At 40.0% G+C, this 16,011-nt stretch overlaps 1 protein-coding gene and 1 long non-coding RNA gene across 6 annotated transcripts in view; one reads left to right on the top strand and one right to left on the bottom strand.

Moving 5' to 3' along the window:
* Positions 1-16,011, top strand: part of LOC130294112 (uncharacterized) — a 196,227-nt gene that overhangs the window by 135,990 nt on the left and 44,226 nt on the right. The gene's annotated exons all lie outside the window — the stretch shown is intronic.
* The window catches only part of ARHGEF19 (Rho guanine nucleotide exchange factor 19), a 90,962-nt gene that overhangs the window by 45,614 nt on the left and 29,337 nt on the right, over positions 1-16,011 (bottom strand). Inside the window, exons 2-4 of the mRNA XM_056543565.1 lie at positions 7,997-8,496; positions 6,518-6,829; positions 222-315 (exon numbers count right to left, since the gene is read on the bottom strand). Coding sequence (XP_056399540.1) covers positions 222-315; positions 6,518-6,829; positions 7,997-8,496 — 906 coding nt within the window. The remainder of the gene's footprint in view (positions 1-221; positions 316-6,517; positions 6,830-7,996; positions 8,497-16,011) is intronic.

Raw genomic sequence — 16,011 nt, 5'->3', positions numbered from 1 at the left:
TGAGACAACACCACACTGAAAGTGAGGGGACAACACAACTTCCTGTCAGGAGAGAGGGAAGAGCTGGGGTGGGGGGTGGGAGGGCTGCTGAGACAATACCACACTGGCAATGAGGGGACTATACAACTTCCTTTCAGTTGAGATGGAAGAGCTGCGGGTTGAATCTTACTGAGTGTATCAGGAAAGTGAGCATCCTTCAGCACTGGTCACTGATTACTTACCTGAGCCACGAGGTGTCTGTGTCCACGGTGGTAGGTTGGAGGAGACTGCTCACCCCCGCACTGTTGCACCTCCTTTCTCTTTTTCCAGATTTTTCTATAAATTGAGAAACAATTTGTGTTGGATTATTAGAGGAACGACACGACACCATGTTCCCCATCATATACTGCTATGTTGTTGCAAAACTACAACTAACAACATGCACATGGCCTGTGGTATAGGTTTCTAAACTGTGGTCCTCCAGCTGTTGCAAAACTACAACTCCCAGCATGCCCGGACAGCCAACGGCTGTCCGGGCATGCTGGGAGTTGTAGTTTTGCAACAGCTGGAGGACTACAGTTTGGAGACCTATACACAGCCCATGTGTACCCACCGATGATTCCCCCGTGTTATCTATCTAGGCCTCATCACCCCTACGCTTCAATATGTTCGTAGACGCATTGGCCATATTATTAAGGCTAAGTTTCCACTTTCTTTTATTTTTTTTTCACTGGAGTACCCCTTTAGGCTAAGTTTCCACTTGGTTTCTATTTCTGGCAGTTTTTGAGCCAGAATCAGAAGTGGATCCATAAGGGAGGAGAAGTGTGTCACGCCCCCTCCATAGGCTTGCATTGAGGGGGCGGAGCCGTGACGTCACTATGCACTGTTCCTGTGATCGCTAGTCATCAGACCCGGAGCGAGCACACTCCGGGGGCTGATTTTAACGGGGTGGGGCATGGAAGATCACGAGGGTCCCCAGCGGTGGGACCCCCGCGGTCAGGCATCTTATCCCCTATCCTTTGGATAGGGGATAAGTTGTCTTAGCGCCGGAGTACCCCTTTAATCCTTACAGTACTTATCAGCCTGCTGGATGCTCCACAGAAAGTTGTGTAGTTCTTTCCAGTCTGACCACAATCCTCTCTGCTGCCACCTCTGTCCATGTCAGGAACTGTCCAGAACAGGAAAGCTTTGCTATAGGGATTTGCTCCTGCCCTGGACAGTTCCTGACATGGACAGAGGTGGCAGCAGAGAGCACTGTGGTCAGACTGGGAAGAACTACACAACTTCCTGTGGAGCATACAGCAGCTGATAAGTACTGGACGGATTGAGATTTTTTTTTACATAGAAGTAAGTTACAAATCTGTATAACTTTCTGGCAACAGTTGAGTTGAAAACACTTGTTTTCCACCAGAGTACCCCTTTAAGGGTCTATTCACACATACAGTATTCTATGCAGATTTGATGCGCAGGATTTCAAGCTGTGTTCAGTCATTCAGTTTATATTGAAATCTGCAGCAGAATATCAGCAGAATACTGTACGGGTGGGGATGGTAAATCTTTCTAATCGCTGACGCTGCTCATCTATCTGGATTAGGAAATCAGTTCCATATGTCATAGAAATAATCAAAGGATTTGGATGATCTTCATTCTCTGTGGAGCCAAGTCCAGGTTCCCGCCCATAGTTGCGGTTATTACTAATTTCGAATATCAAATGGGGAAACTATCAGTTGCGCGCAGTGTGTTTTTATACTTGCGCCAGAATGATCATCTAATTTTGCGCTATTTCTATTTTTCTAGTTGCGCTTGCGCAGGAGACAGGATTAGCCGATTGCGCTGGCTGGTGCACTGATTTATCAATAATTTTTGCGCAAATGTACTCCAGTGACCGTCTGGTGTAAGAATGTGTTTTCCATCTTTTTTTGCACTATCCAGGAGTTTCCTATCAATTGTGCAAACATTATAAAAAAAATGTGCGCAGAAACTGGGAGAATTCCACTTTAAATTTCAAGTGTCTAAAAAGTCTGATGTTTTTTTTTACCTTAAAGGGGTACTACCGTGGAAAACTTTTTTTTTTTTAAATCAACTGGTGCCAGAAAGTTAAACAGATTTGTAAATAACTTCTATTAAAAAATCGTAATCCTTCCGATACTTTTTAGGGGCTGTATACTAAAGAGAAATTCAAAAAGAAATTCATTTCCTGTGATGTCCTGACCACAGTGCTCTCTGCTGACCTCTGCTGTCCATTTTAGGAACTGTCCAGAAAAGCATATGTTTGCTATGGGGATTTTCTCAAGTTCCTAAAATGGACAGCAGAGGTCAGCAGAGAGCACTGTGGTCAGGACATCACAGGAAATGCATTTCTTTAGTATACAGCACCTAAAAAGTACTGGAAGGATTATGATTTTTTAATAGAAGTGATTTACAAATCTGTTAAACATTCTGGCACCAGTTGATTAAAAAAAAAAAAGTTTTCCATGGTAGTGCCCCTTTAAGGGCGAGATCTATCATGAGCGCAGATTTTTGCACAATGCGAAACCTGTATTACCAAATGGTGCTCAAAATTCATGGTGCATAGATAGTGGAAAAAAATATTGTGAAAAATGAAGACAGCCTGCCCGTCACTGTGGTCCATTTGCACAATAATATTTTTTGCGCAAATTCTTAATTCAGTGCTTTACCCAGTGCATCTGCAACCCACAGTCCCCTCTAAGCGCATAGAAAAACAAATGGCGAAGCATCTAAGGCAATGAAAATACAGATAGCAGGGGTTTGGGGGCACTTAGGAGTGAAGATGGCGGCTATAGCTCTCCGCTCCCTGGGGATCATTTTGTACAGTTTGCCTCAGGCAGACTGTACAAGCTGACCTCCAATATTACTGATCTGTACTATGCTATTGCACAGCACTGAATAGTAATAGCAATCGTAAAAAAAATGCTATTAATAGTCCTCTATGATGACTTAAAAAAAGATTGAAATGGGGACTATGGGGACTTAAAAAAAGTACAAAAATGAATAAATAATGAGTAAATTAAAATGAGGAATAAAAATAATAAAAAAATGAATAAAAGTGATTAAAAAAAAGTCCAATCTAAACAAAAATGGTACCAATAAAAGCTACAGATCACAACCCCTGATAGGGAAAAAAATAAATAAATAAGGTTATAGGGGTCAAAAAAGGGTAATTTTTTAAAAGCATACTTATTTTCTTAAATCTATTTTTAAAAGCATTAAAATAAAACACAACCTGTATAAATTGGGTATGGGTGTCATCGTACTGACCTACAGAATAAAGAGAGTGTGTCATGTTTAAAGGGGTATTCCAGGAAAAACCTTTTATATATATATATATATATATATATATATATATATATATATATATATCAACTGGCTCCAGAAAGTTAAACAGATTTGTAAATTACTTCTATTAAAAAATCTTAATCCTTTCAATAATTATCAGCTGCTGAAGTTGAGTTGTTTTTTTCTGTCTGGCAACAGTGCTCCCTGCTGACACCTCTGCTTGTCTAGGGAACTTCACAGAGTAGGATAGGTTTGCCATGGGGTTTTGCTTCTAAACTGGGCGGTTCCCGAGACAGGTGTCATCAGAGAGCACTTAGACAGAAAAGAACAACTCAACTTCAGCAGCTCATAAGTACCGAAAGGATTAAGATTTTTTAATAGAAGTAATTTACAAATCTGTTTAACTTTCTGGAGCCAGTTGATATATAAAAAAAAGTATATTCCTGGATAAACTTTAAGTGAACTACGTAAAAATGAAATGTTTCAAAATTGCATTTTTTTTCCTTTTTTTTTTTACCCCATAAATATTTTAATTTATTTATTTATTTATTTTTTGCTTTGCTGTATATTTTGTGGTAAATTATAGAGGAATTTTTGTAAGTAACATTAGATCTAGGGCAGCATGCCTGGTCAGCCGTTGCATCAATGCATTTCGTCAGTGTAGCTGGGTCACGTGATCACCAGTCTGAACCACAGAACATCACAGTGCTTAATGCAGTGTTTTTTTAACCAGGGTTCCTCCAGCTATTGCAAAACTACAACCCCCAGCAAGCCTGGACAGGCGTTGAATCAATGCATTTCATTTCTGTAACTGGGTCATGTGATCACCAGTATCACCCACAGAAAATGTGCTTAATGCAGTGCTTTTCAACTGGGGTGTCTCCAGCTGTTGCAAAACTACAACTCACAGCAAGCCTGGACAGGCGTTGAATCAATGCATTTCATTTCTGTAACTGGGTCATGTGATCACCAGTCTGACCCTCAGAAAATCACAGTGCTTAATGCAGTGTTTTTTAACCAGGGTTCCTCCAGCTATTGCAAAACTACAACTCCCAGCAAGCCTGGACAGGTGTTGAATCAATGCATTTATTTTCTGTAACTGGGTCATGTGATCACCAGAATCACCCACAGAAAAGGTGCTTAATGCAGTGCTTTCCAACCGGGGTGTCTCCAGCTGTTGCAAAACTACAACTCTCAGCATGCCCGGACAGCCTTCGCTGTCCGGGCATGCTGAGAGTTGTAGTTTTGCAACAACTGGAGGCATCCTGGTTGGGAAACACTGATCTACGGGAAATCTGCGTTGCATGCTATCTGATTGGGGTCGCCATAAACGTCACGCTTACTTGTGATCTGTTCTATCCGAAACAAATACAAGTTGACCCTTCGTGTCTCCGTGGAATGCGCGGTATTAGGCGATTCATTACAATTTACTGGTCTCTTCGGAGTTAACAGCGTCTTCTATAAATGTTTATTTCTTGCGTGATCGCATATTGTTAGGGTCTAGCGGGCAGACCCCGATGTACGGGTGGAGAATTGGTCGAATATTGTAAAAAAAATATAAAAAAATCAAGAAGAAAATGTGCGCTGTTCTTTAAGGATTCTAAGAAACAAAGGGACAATTTATTTTAATAGAGGCCCCTCCTATTTCTTTTCATCCAGAGTAGAAATGAGGAGGGGTCAAAAATAAAACTGTAAACTTCACGATTTTTGAACTACTCAATATATATGAAGTTCTCTGTATACTGCTGCTATCTCTATGAAATCAGGATATATAGTAGCTATACGCCTCCCCTCCAGCTCTATCTGTATACTGCTGCTATCTCTATGAAATCAGGATATATAGTAGCTATACGCCTCCCCTCCAGCTCTATCTGTATACTGCTGCTATCTCTATGAAATCAGGATATATAGTAGCTATACGCCTCCCATCCAGCTCTATCTGTATACTGCTGCTATCTCTATGAAATCAGGATATATAGTAGCTATACGCCTCCCATCCAGCTCTATCTGTATACTGCTGCTATCTCTATGAAATCAGGATATATAGTAGTTATACTTCTCACCTCCAGCTCTATCTATATACTGCTGCTATTTCTATGAAATCAGGATATATAGTAGTTATACTTCTCACCTCCAGCTCTATCTGTATACTGCTGCTATTTCTATGAGATCAGAATATATAGTAGTTATATACCTCCCCTCCAGCTCTATTTGTATACTGCTGCTATCTCTATGAAATCAGGATATATATAGTAGTTATACTTCTCACCTCCAGCTCTATCTGTATACTGCTGCTATCTCTGTGAAATCAGGATATATAGTAGTTATACCTCTCCCCTCCAGCTCTATCTGTATACTGCTGCTATCTCTATGAAATCAGGATATATAGTAGTTATACTTCTCACCTCCAGCTCTATCTGTATACTGCTGCTATTTCTATGAGATCAGAATATATAGTAGTTATATACCTCCCCTCCAGCTCTATTTGTATACTGCTGCTATCTCTATGAAATCAAGATATATATAGTAGTTATACTTCTCACCTCCAGCTCTATCTGGATACTGCTGCTATCTCTGTGAAATCAGGATATATAGTAGTTATACCTCTCCCCTCCAGCTCTATCTGTATACTGCTGCTATCTCTATGAAATCAGGATATATAGTAGTTATACTTCTCCCCTCCAGCTCTATCTGTATACTGCTGCTATTTCTATGGGATCAGAATATATAGTAGTTATACACCTCCCCTCCAGCTCTCTCTTTATACTGCTGCTGTCCATATGGGATCAGGATTTATAGTAGCTATACACCTCCCCTCCAGCTCTATCTGTATACTGCTGCTATCTCTATGGGATCAGGATATATAGTAGTTATCACTTATTTTAGGAAAATACAGCAAAACATTTGTCAAAATGGGATAAAAATAAATAAATCTACAAAAATGCTGTAAAAATGCAACATGTGAACATAACCTGAAGACCTCAGATCTTCATAAAACACCTCAGTTGTTATTATAGGTCAAATCTCTTTGGCTTCAAGCGGCTATAAATCCGGACTATGACCCGGTGCGATCTAAACTTATGCTAATGGATATCCAGGCATGCTGGGAGTTGTAGTTTTGTAACATAGCTGGTGACATCCTCTGGGGATCCAGAATTTTCATCGTAGGGGTAGGATCACATGATTTTCTATGCTGTTTAGTGTGACATGATAAGTGCCCCCCACCGGGCTGTTTACATACCCTCCTGTCCTGCCGATGCCCCTCGCTCTCTCAGGGTGATCTTGGTGGATAGGGATTTTCCGATCCTGGCGGTGAAGTTGTTCTTCCGCTGAGTGACCTGCAATTTAGAGATGAGTTCTGTGGCTGAGAATCTCCACCTCTCTTGCTCCACTTTTCCAGGGGGAGATGTCACCTCCAGAATCTCTGGAGGGTCTTTTACTTCAGCTGCTGGAGGATTGGGGTCTTCAAGTTCAGGAAACACAGAGTCGTCCTCTCCTGATGGAGAAGGTAGGGGGTTGCCGTGATTGGGAAGGTAGAGACGAAGTTTACGCCCTGTAGGAAAGAAGTGCATTAATTCTGTAAGCAAGACCGTACTATTGACATGATATGGCGTTCGCGCTGTCATTATCAGTGTCAGTGTCAGTGACCAGTGTCAGTATACAGGATTTGGTCAGTAACAGTATGATAATAATATGTACAGTGATAATATTCCTCTTTGTTTACTGGTATTATTGATAATATTGGTCTCAGTATACAGGATTTGGTCAGTAACAGTATGATGGTAATATGTATGGTGATAATATTCCTCCTTGTATACTGATATTATTAGTAATATTGGTCAGTATGTAGCAGTGGTCTTCAACCTGCGGACCTCCAGATGTTGCAAAACTACAACTCCCAGCATGCCCGGACAGCCAACGGCTGTCCGGGCATGCTGGGAGTTGTAGTATTGCAACATCTGGAGGTCCGCAGGTTGAAGACCACTGGTATATAGGATTTGGTAAGTAACAGTATGATAATAATATGTACAGTGATAATATTCCTCACAGGATTTGGTCAGTAACTGTATGATGGTAGTATGCATGGTGATAATATTCCTCCTTGTATACTGGTATTATTAGTAATATTCATCATTATACAGGATTTGGTCAGTAACAGTATGATGGTAGTATGCATGGTGATAATATTTCTCTTTGTATACTGGTATTATTGGTAATATTGTTCTCAGTATACAGGATTCAGCCAGTAACCGTATGATGGTATTTCTCCTTGTATACTGGTATTATTGGTAATATTGGTCTCAGTATACAGGATTTGGTCAGTAACAGTATGATGGTAATATGTATGGTGGTAATATTTCCTCCTTGTATACGTGTATTATTGGTAATATTGTTCTCAGTATACAGGATTTGATTAGTAACGGTATGATGGTAATATGTATCGTGATAATATTCCTCCTTGTATACTGTTATTATTGGTAATATTGGTCTCAGTATACAGGATTTGGGCAGTAACTGTCTGATGGTATTTCTCCTTATATACTGCTATTATTGGTAATATTGGTCTCAGTATACAGGATTTGGTCAGTAACAGTCTGATGGTATTTCTCCTTATATACTGCTATTATTGGTAATATTGGTCTCGGTATCACAAAACTTTTCTTAGTGACAGCACAGGGGACATGTGTAGAGTATATGATGGTGGATGATGACCACTTACAGGCTGATTTGGCTCTGTCTGAGTGCCGTGATGTTCTGCAGAGAGGTCTAGAATCCTCCTGGCCGGAGACAGATGGAGTTTCGGGATGGTCGCTGTCACTCTCTGTGCTGCTGTTCCTCTTTTCCTGGAGGGTTAGGTCCTCTGAGAGATGATGATGGTCTCTGGATGGGGTGGGGGGCTCCATGACGTGGTCCACACTTTTGTTGTGGTATCCCATAATCCAGTGATCTTGTATGTGGTTTGTCATTCCAGGAATCCCGGTGTGGAGAGGACTCTGCACAGTACTGAACCCCATCTGTCTCTCAGTACAAAGAGGGGGGACACCGCCAAAAGCTAAACTCTCCTGCTGGTACATCACCACCCGATGCCTCTCTCTAGGTGGTGGGTCTCCAATGCCAGGCACCATGCTGCCTTCACGCCCATAGGGTATTGGGCTTCGGTGTGGCTGGAAGTCAGGGAGGGCTTGATAATCCATAAATAGCGTGTTAGGGAGTCCGGGCCTATGGAACAGACAACAAAAAGAAATAAGTAAAGGATATAAACAGAGAAAATATAAAGACATAAGTATACAGCACTACTGGAGACTGCAGACCCCAAACATGTAAACGTCATATCTCCTGTATAATACACAGGAGATATGACTGTATAATACACAGGAGATATGACAGTATAATACACAGGAGATATGTATGTATAATACACAGGAGATATGACTGTATAATACACTGGAGATATGACTGTATAATACACTGGAGATATGACTGTATAATACACTGGAGATATGACTGTATAATACACAGGAGATATGACTGTATAATACACAGGAGATATGACTGTATAATACACAGGAGATATGACTGTATAATACACAGGAGATATGACTGTATAATACACAGGAGATATGACTGTATAATACACAGGAGATATGACTGTATAATACACTGGAGATATGACTGTATAATACACTGGAGATATGACTGTATAATACACAGGAGATATGACTGTATAATACACTGGAGATATGACTGTATAATACACAGGAGATATGACTGTATAATACACAGGAGATATGACTGTATAATGCACTGGAGATATGACTGTATAATACACAGGAGATATGACTGTATAATACACAGGAGATATGACTGTATAATACACAGGAGATATGACTGTATAATACACAGGAGATATGACTGTATAATACACAGGAGATATGACAGTATAATACACAGGAGATATGACTGTATAATACACAGGAGATATGTATGTATAATACACAGGAGATATGACTGTATAATACACTGGAGATATGTATGTATAATACACAGGAGATATGACTGTATAATACACAGGAGATATGACTGTATAATACACTGGAGATATGACTGTATAATACACTGGAGATATGACTGTATAATACACAGGAGATATGACTGTATAATACACTGGAGATATGACTGTATAATACACTGGAGATACGACTGTATAATACACAGGAGATATGTATGTATAATACACAGGAGATATGACTGTATAATACACAGGAGATATGACTGTATAATACACAGGAGATATGACTGTATAATACACTGGAGATATGACTGTATAATACACAGGAGATATGACTGTATAATACACAGGAGATATGACTGTATAATACACAGGAGATATGACTGTATAATACACAGGAGATATGACTGTATAATACACAGGAGATATGACTGTATAATACACAGGAGAAATGACTGTATAATACACAGGAGATATGACTGTATAATACACAGGAGATATGACTGTATAATACACTGGAGATATGACTGTATAATACACAGGAGATATGACTGTATAATACACTGGAGATATGACTGTATAATACACAGGAGATATGACTGTATAATACACAGGAGATATGACTGTATAATACACAGGAGATATGACTGTATAATACACAGGAGATATGACTGTATAATACACTGGAGATATGACTGTATAATACACAGGAGATATGACTGTATAATACACTGGAGATATGACTGTATAATACACTGGAGATATGACTGTATAATACACAGGAGATATGACTGTATAATACACAGGAGATATGACTGTATAATACACAGGAGATATGACTGTATAATACACAGGAGATATGACTGTATAATACACTGGAGATATGACTGTATAATACACAGGAGATATGACTGTATAATACACTGGAGATATGACTGTATAATACACTGGAGATATGACTGTATAATACACTGGAGATATGACTGTATAATACACTGGAGATATGACTGTATAATACACTGGAGATATGACTGTATAATACACAGGAGATATGACTGTATAATACACAGGAGATATGACTGTATAATACACAGGAGATATGTATGTATAATACACAGGAGATATGACTGTATAATACACAGGAGATATGTATGTATAATACACAGGAGATATGACTGTATAATACACTGGAGATATGACGGTATAATACACAGGAGATATGTATGTATAATACACAGGAGATATGACTGTATAATACACTGGAGATATGACTGTATAATACACAGGAGATATGACTGTATAATACACAGGAGATATGACTGTATAATACACAGGAGATATGACTGTATAATACACAGGAGATATGACTGTATAATACACAGGAGATATGACTGTATAATACACAGGAGATATGACTGTATAATACACAGGAGATATGACTGTATAATACACAGGAGATACGACTGTATAATACACAGGAGATATGTATGTATAATACACAGGAGATATGACTGTATAATACACAGGAGATATGACTGTATAATACACTGGAGATATGACTGTATAATACACAGGAGATATGACTGTATAATACACAGGAGATATGACTGTATAATACACAGGAGATATGACTGTATAATACACAGGAGATATGACTGTATAATACACAGGAGATATGACTGTATAATACACTGGAGATATGTATGTATAATACACAGGAGATATGACTGTATAATACACAGGAGATATGTATGTATAATACACAGGAGATATGACTGTATAATACACTGGAGATATGTATGTATAATACACAGGAGATATGACTGTATAATACACAGGAGATATGACTGTATAATACACAGGAGATATGACTGTATAATACACAGGAGATATGACTGTATAATACACAGGAGATATGACTGTATAATACACAGGAGATATGACTGTATAATACACAGGAGATATGACTGTATAATACACAGGAGATATGACTGTATAATACACAGGAGATATGACTGTATAATACACAGGAGATATGACTGTATAATACACAGGAGATATGACTGTATAATACACTGGAGATATGTATGTATAATACACAGGAGATATGACTGTATAATACACAGGAGATATGTATGTATAATACACAGGAGATATGACTGTATAATACACTGGAGATATGTATGTATAATACACAGGAGATATGACTGTATAATACACAGGAGATATGACTGTATAATACACAGGAGATATGACTGTATAATACACAGGAGATATGACTGTATAATACACAGGAGATATGACTGTATAATACACAGGAGATATGACTGTATAATACACAGGAGATATGACTGTATAATACACAGGAGATATGACTGTATAATACACAGGAGATATGACTGTATAATACACAGGAGATATGACTGTATAATACACAGGAGATATGACTGTATAATACACTGGAGATATGACTGTATAATACACAGGAGATATGTATGTATAATACACTGGAGATATGACTGTATAATACACTGGAGATATGACTGTATAATACACAGGAGATATGTATGTATAATACACAGGAGATATGTATGTATAATACACAGGAGATATGACTGTATAATACACTGGAGATATGACTGTATAATACACAGGAGATATGTATGTATAATACACTGGAGATATGACTGTATAATACACAGGAGATATGACTGTATAATACACTGGAGATATGACTGTATAATACACAGGAGATATGTATGTATAATACACAGGAGATATGTATGTATAATACACAGGAGATATGACTGTATAATACACTGGAGATATGACTGTATAATACACAGGAGATATGTATGTATAATACACAGGAGATATGTATGTATAATACACAGGAGATATGACTGTATAATACACTGGAGATATGACTGTATAATACACAGGAGATATGTATGTATAATACACTGGAGATATGACTGTATAATACACAGGAGATATTACTGTATAGTACACAGGAGATATGACTGTATAATACTTAGGAGATATGACTGTATAATATACAGGGAACACAGCTGTATACAAAGGATCCAGCAGCTGCTGTAGTGAAGATGATGAAATTCTTCTTCTAATATGAGGAGCAGCTGTCTGTCAGTGCCCAGACCTGCATTGCCCAGAGCTGAAATCCTGTGCAAGTGTCAGACACAATTACCACTGACTGTCACCTATGTCTGGTAATCATCCTGCATCCAGTACCCAGATATATAATTCTGCATCCAGAACCCAGATATATCATTCTGCATCCAGTACCCAGATATATCACCCTGCATCCAGTACCCAGATATATAATTCTGCTTCCAGTACCCAGATATATCACCCTGCATCCAGTACCCAGATATATAATTCTGCTTCCAGTACCCAGATATATCATCCTGCATCCAGTACCCAGATATATCATCCTTCATCCAGTACCCTGATATATAATTCTGCTTCCAGTACCCAGATATATCATCCTTCATCCAGTACCCTGATATATAATTCTGCATCCAGTACCCAGATATATCATCCTTCATCCAGTACCCTGATATATAATTCTGCTTCCAGTACCCAGATATATCACCCTGCATCCAGTACACAGATATATCATCCTGCATCCAGTACCCTGATGTATCACCCTGCATCCACTACCCAGATATATCACCCTGCATCCAGTACCCAGATATATCATCCTGCATCTAGTACCCTGATATATCACCCTGCATCCAGTACCCAGATATATCATCCTGCATCCAGTACCCAGATATATAATTCTGCATCCAGTACCCAGATATATCATCCTTCATCCAATACCCAGATATATTATCCTGCATCCAGTACCCAGATATATCATCCAGCATCCAGTAGCCAGATGTATCACCCTGCATCCAGTACCCAGATATATCACCCTGCATCCAGTACCCAGATATATCACCCTGCATCTAGTACTCAGATACATCATCCTGCATCCAGTGCCCAGATATATCATCCTGCATTCAGTACCCAGATATATCACCCTGCATCCAGTACCCAGATACATCATCCTGCATCCAGTACCCATATATATCATCCTGCACCCAGTACTCAGATATATTATCCTGCATCTACTACCCATATATATCACCCTGCATTCAGTACGCAGATATATCACCCTGCATCCAGTACCCAGATATATCATCCTGCATCTAGTACCCAGATACATCATCCTGGATCCAGTGCCCAGATATATCATCCTGCACCCAGTACTCAGATATATAATCCAGTACCCAGATATATCATCCTGCATCCAGTACCCAGATATATCACCCTCCATCCAGGACCCATATATATCATCCTGCATCCAGTACCCAGATATAAATAACCCTGCATCCAGTACCCAAATATATCACCCTGCATCCAGTACCTAGATACATCATCCTGCATCCAGTACCCAGATATATAATCCAGTACCCAGATATATCATCCTGCATCCAGTACCCAAATATATCACCCTCCATCCAGGACCCATATATATCATCCTGCATCCAGTACCCAGATATAAATAACCCTGCATCCAGTACCCAAATATATCACCCTTCATCCAGTACCTAGATACATCATCCTGCATTCAGTACCCAGATATATAATCCAGTACCCAGATATATCTCCCTGCATCCAGTACCCTGATATATCACCCTGCATCCAGTACCCAGATATATAATCTTGCATCCAGTACCCAGATATAGCACCCTGCATCCAGTACCCTGATATTTCATCCTGCTTCCAGTACCCTGATATATCACCCTACAACCAGTATCCTGATATATCACCCTGCATCCAGTACCCACATATATCACCCTGCATCCAGTGCCCAGATATATCACCCTGCATCCAGAACCCAGATATATCACCCTACATCCAGTACCCAGATATATCACCCTGTATCCAGTACCCTGATATATCACCCTGCATCCAGGAACCATATATATCATCCTGCATCCAGTACCCAGATATATCACCCTGCATCCAGTACCCAGATATATCATCCTGCATCCAGTACCCAGATATATCACCCTGCATCCAGTACCCAGATATATCACCCTGCATCCAGTACCCAGATATATCATCCTGCATCCAGTACCCAGATATATAATCCAGTACCCAGATATATCACCCTGCATCCAGTACCCAGATATATTACCCTGTATCTAGGACCCATATATATCATTCTGCATCCAGTACCCAGATATATCACCCTGCATCCAGTACCCAAATATATCATCCTGCACCCAGTACCCAGATATATCATCCTGCATCCAGTACCCAGATATATCATCCTGCATCCAGTACCCATATATATCATCCTGCATCCAGTACCCAAATATATCATCCTGCACCCAGTACCCAGATATATCACCCTGCATCCAGTACCCAGATATATCATCCTGCATCCAGTACCCATATATATCATCCTGCATCCAGTACTCAGATATATCATCCTGCATCCAGTACCCTGATATATCATCCTGCATCCAGTACCCAAATATATCATCCTGCACCCAGTAACCAGATATATCATCCTGCATCCAGTACCCAGATATATCATCCTGCATCCAGTACCCAGATATATTATCCTGCATCTGATATACAGATAAATGATCCTGTATCAAATACCCAAATATATAATCTGCATCCAATAGAAAGTGCAGAAATCGCCTGGTCTTTAAATTAGGCAAATACAGGCGGAAATGAACAGAAACACCCAGCAGACCCCGCTGTGTCATTGATTGTTTAACAAAAATGGAAAAGCCATATGTGCATCCCATGAATGAAGAGCCTGTGGAACCATCTATAGCAGCGATAACTTGAAGTTTCTAGCTTCTCCATCGTTGTGGAGGAATTCTGTCCTACTCCTCTCTACAGCATCGCCTCAGTTCACTGGGGATTGTGGGCATCAGTTTATACGCAGGTCTCATACAGGGAATGTGTTGCCTAGATTTATTTTACTACTTATAAACACATACTAGAGCATGTTTTCTAATCTCTAATAATTTTTTTTTGTATATTACTATGAAGGCGGCCATCTTTCCTGGTCTGTTTTGAAACAACATTTAGAGATACGCTTTACAGTAGGACTCCTGAGCATAGGCAACAATAAACAAGAGCTGTCCTATTGACATGAATGGCAAAAGTTACTGCATGACCAGAGCTGGGTTGTTTGTCAGCAGTAAACACACAGTTACTTCCTCCCTTCTCTTGCCAGTAATGGCACAACACATCACATACTCCTGTCTGCTATGCTATGACATGGTGCTGAAGTGCACTGACTGACTGGTCTGGCACTGTGCTGGGCTAATGACACAGTACACTACTATAGATAGCATATAGGAGGGGGGTGAAGAAGGAGTTACGGATGCACCAAGAAATGGTTACACGAAGCACTGCTACCTAGGCCGCCACGCCCCCTCTTATAGACTTGCATTGAGGGGGCAGGGCGCGACGCCACGAGGGGGCAGAGCCGTAACGCCACGATACTCCGGCCCCTGTATCGCGAGTCAGCATGCACCGAGCGATCTTTGCTCTGTGCAGCTGATGACAAGTGGGTGCTGCAGGAGAGATTGCAGGGGTCCCCAGTGGCGGGACCCCCGCGTTCAGGCATCTTATCCCCTATCCAAAGATGTCTAGGGGCGGAGTACCCCTTTAAGACCATTGCT

The sequence above is a fragment of the Hyla sarda genome, chromosome 10 (genome assembly GCF_029499605.1).
Source record: "Hyla sarda isolate aHylSar1 chromosome 10, aHylSar1.hap1, whole genome shotgun sequence".
NCBI lineage: Eukaryota > Metazoa > Chordata > Amphibia > Anura > Hylidae > Hyla > Hyla sarda.
This window is presented reverse-complemented; position numbering and strand designations above follow the sequence as displayed.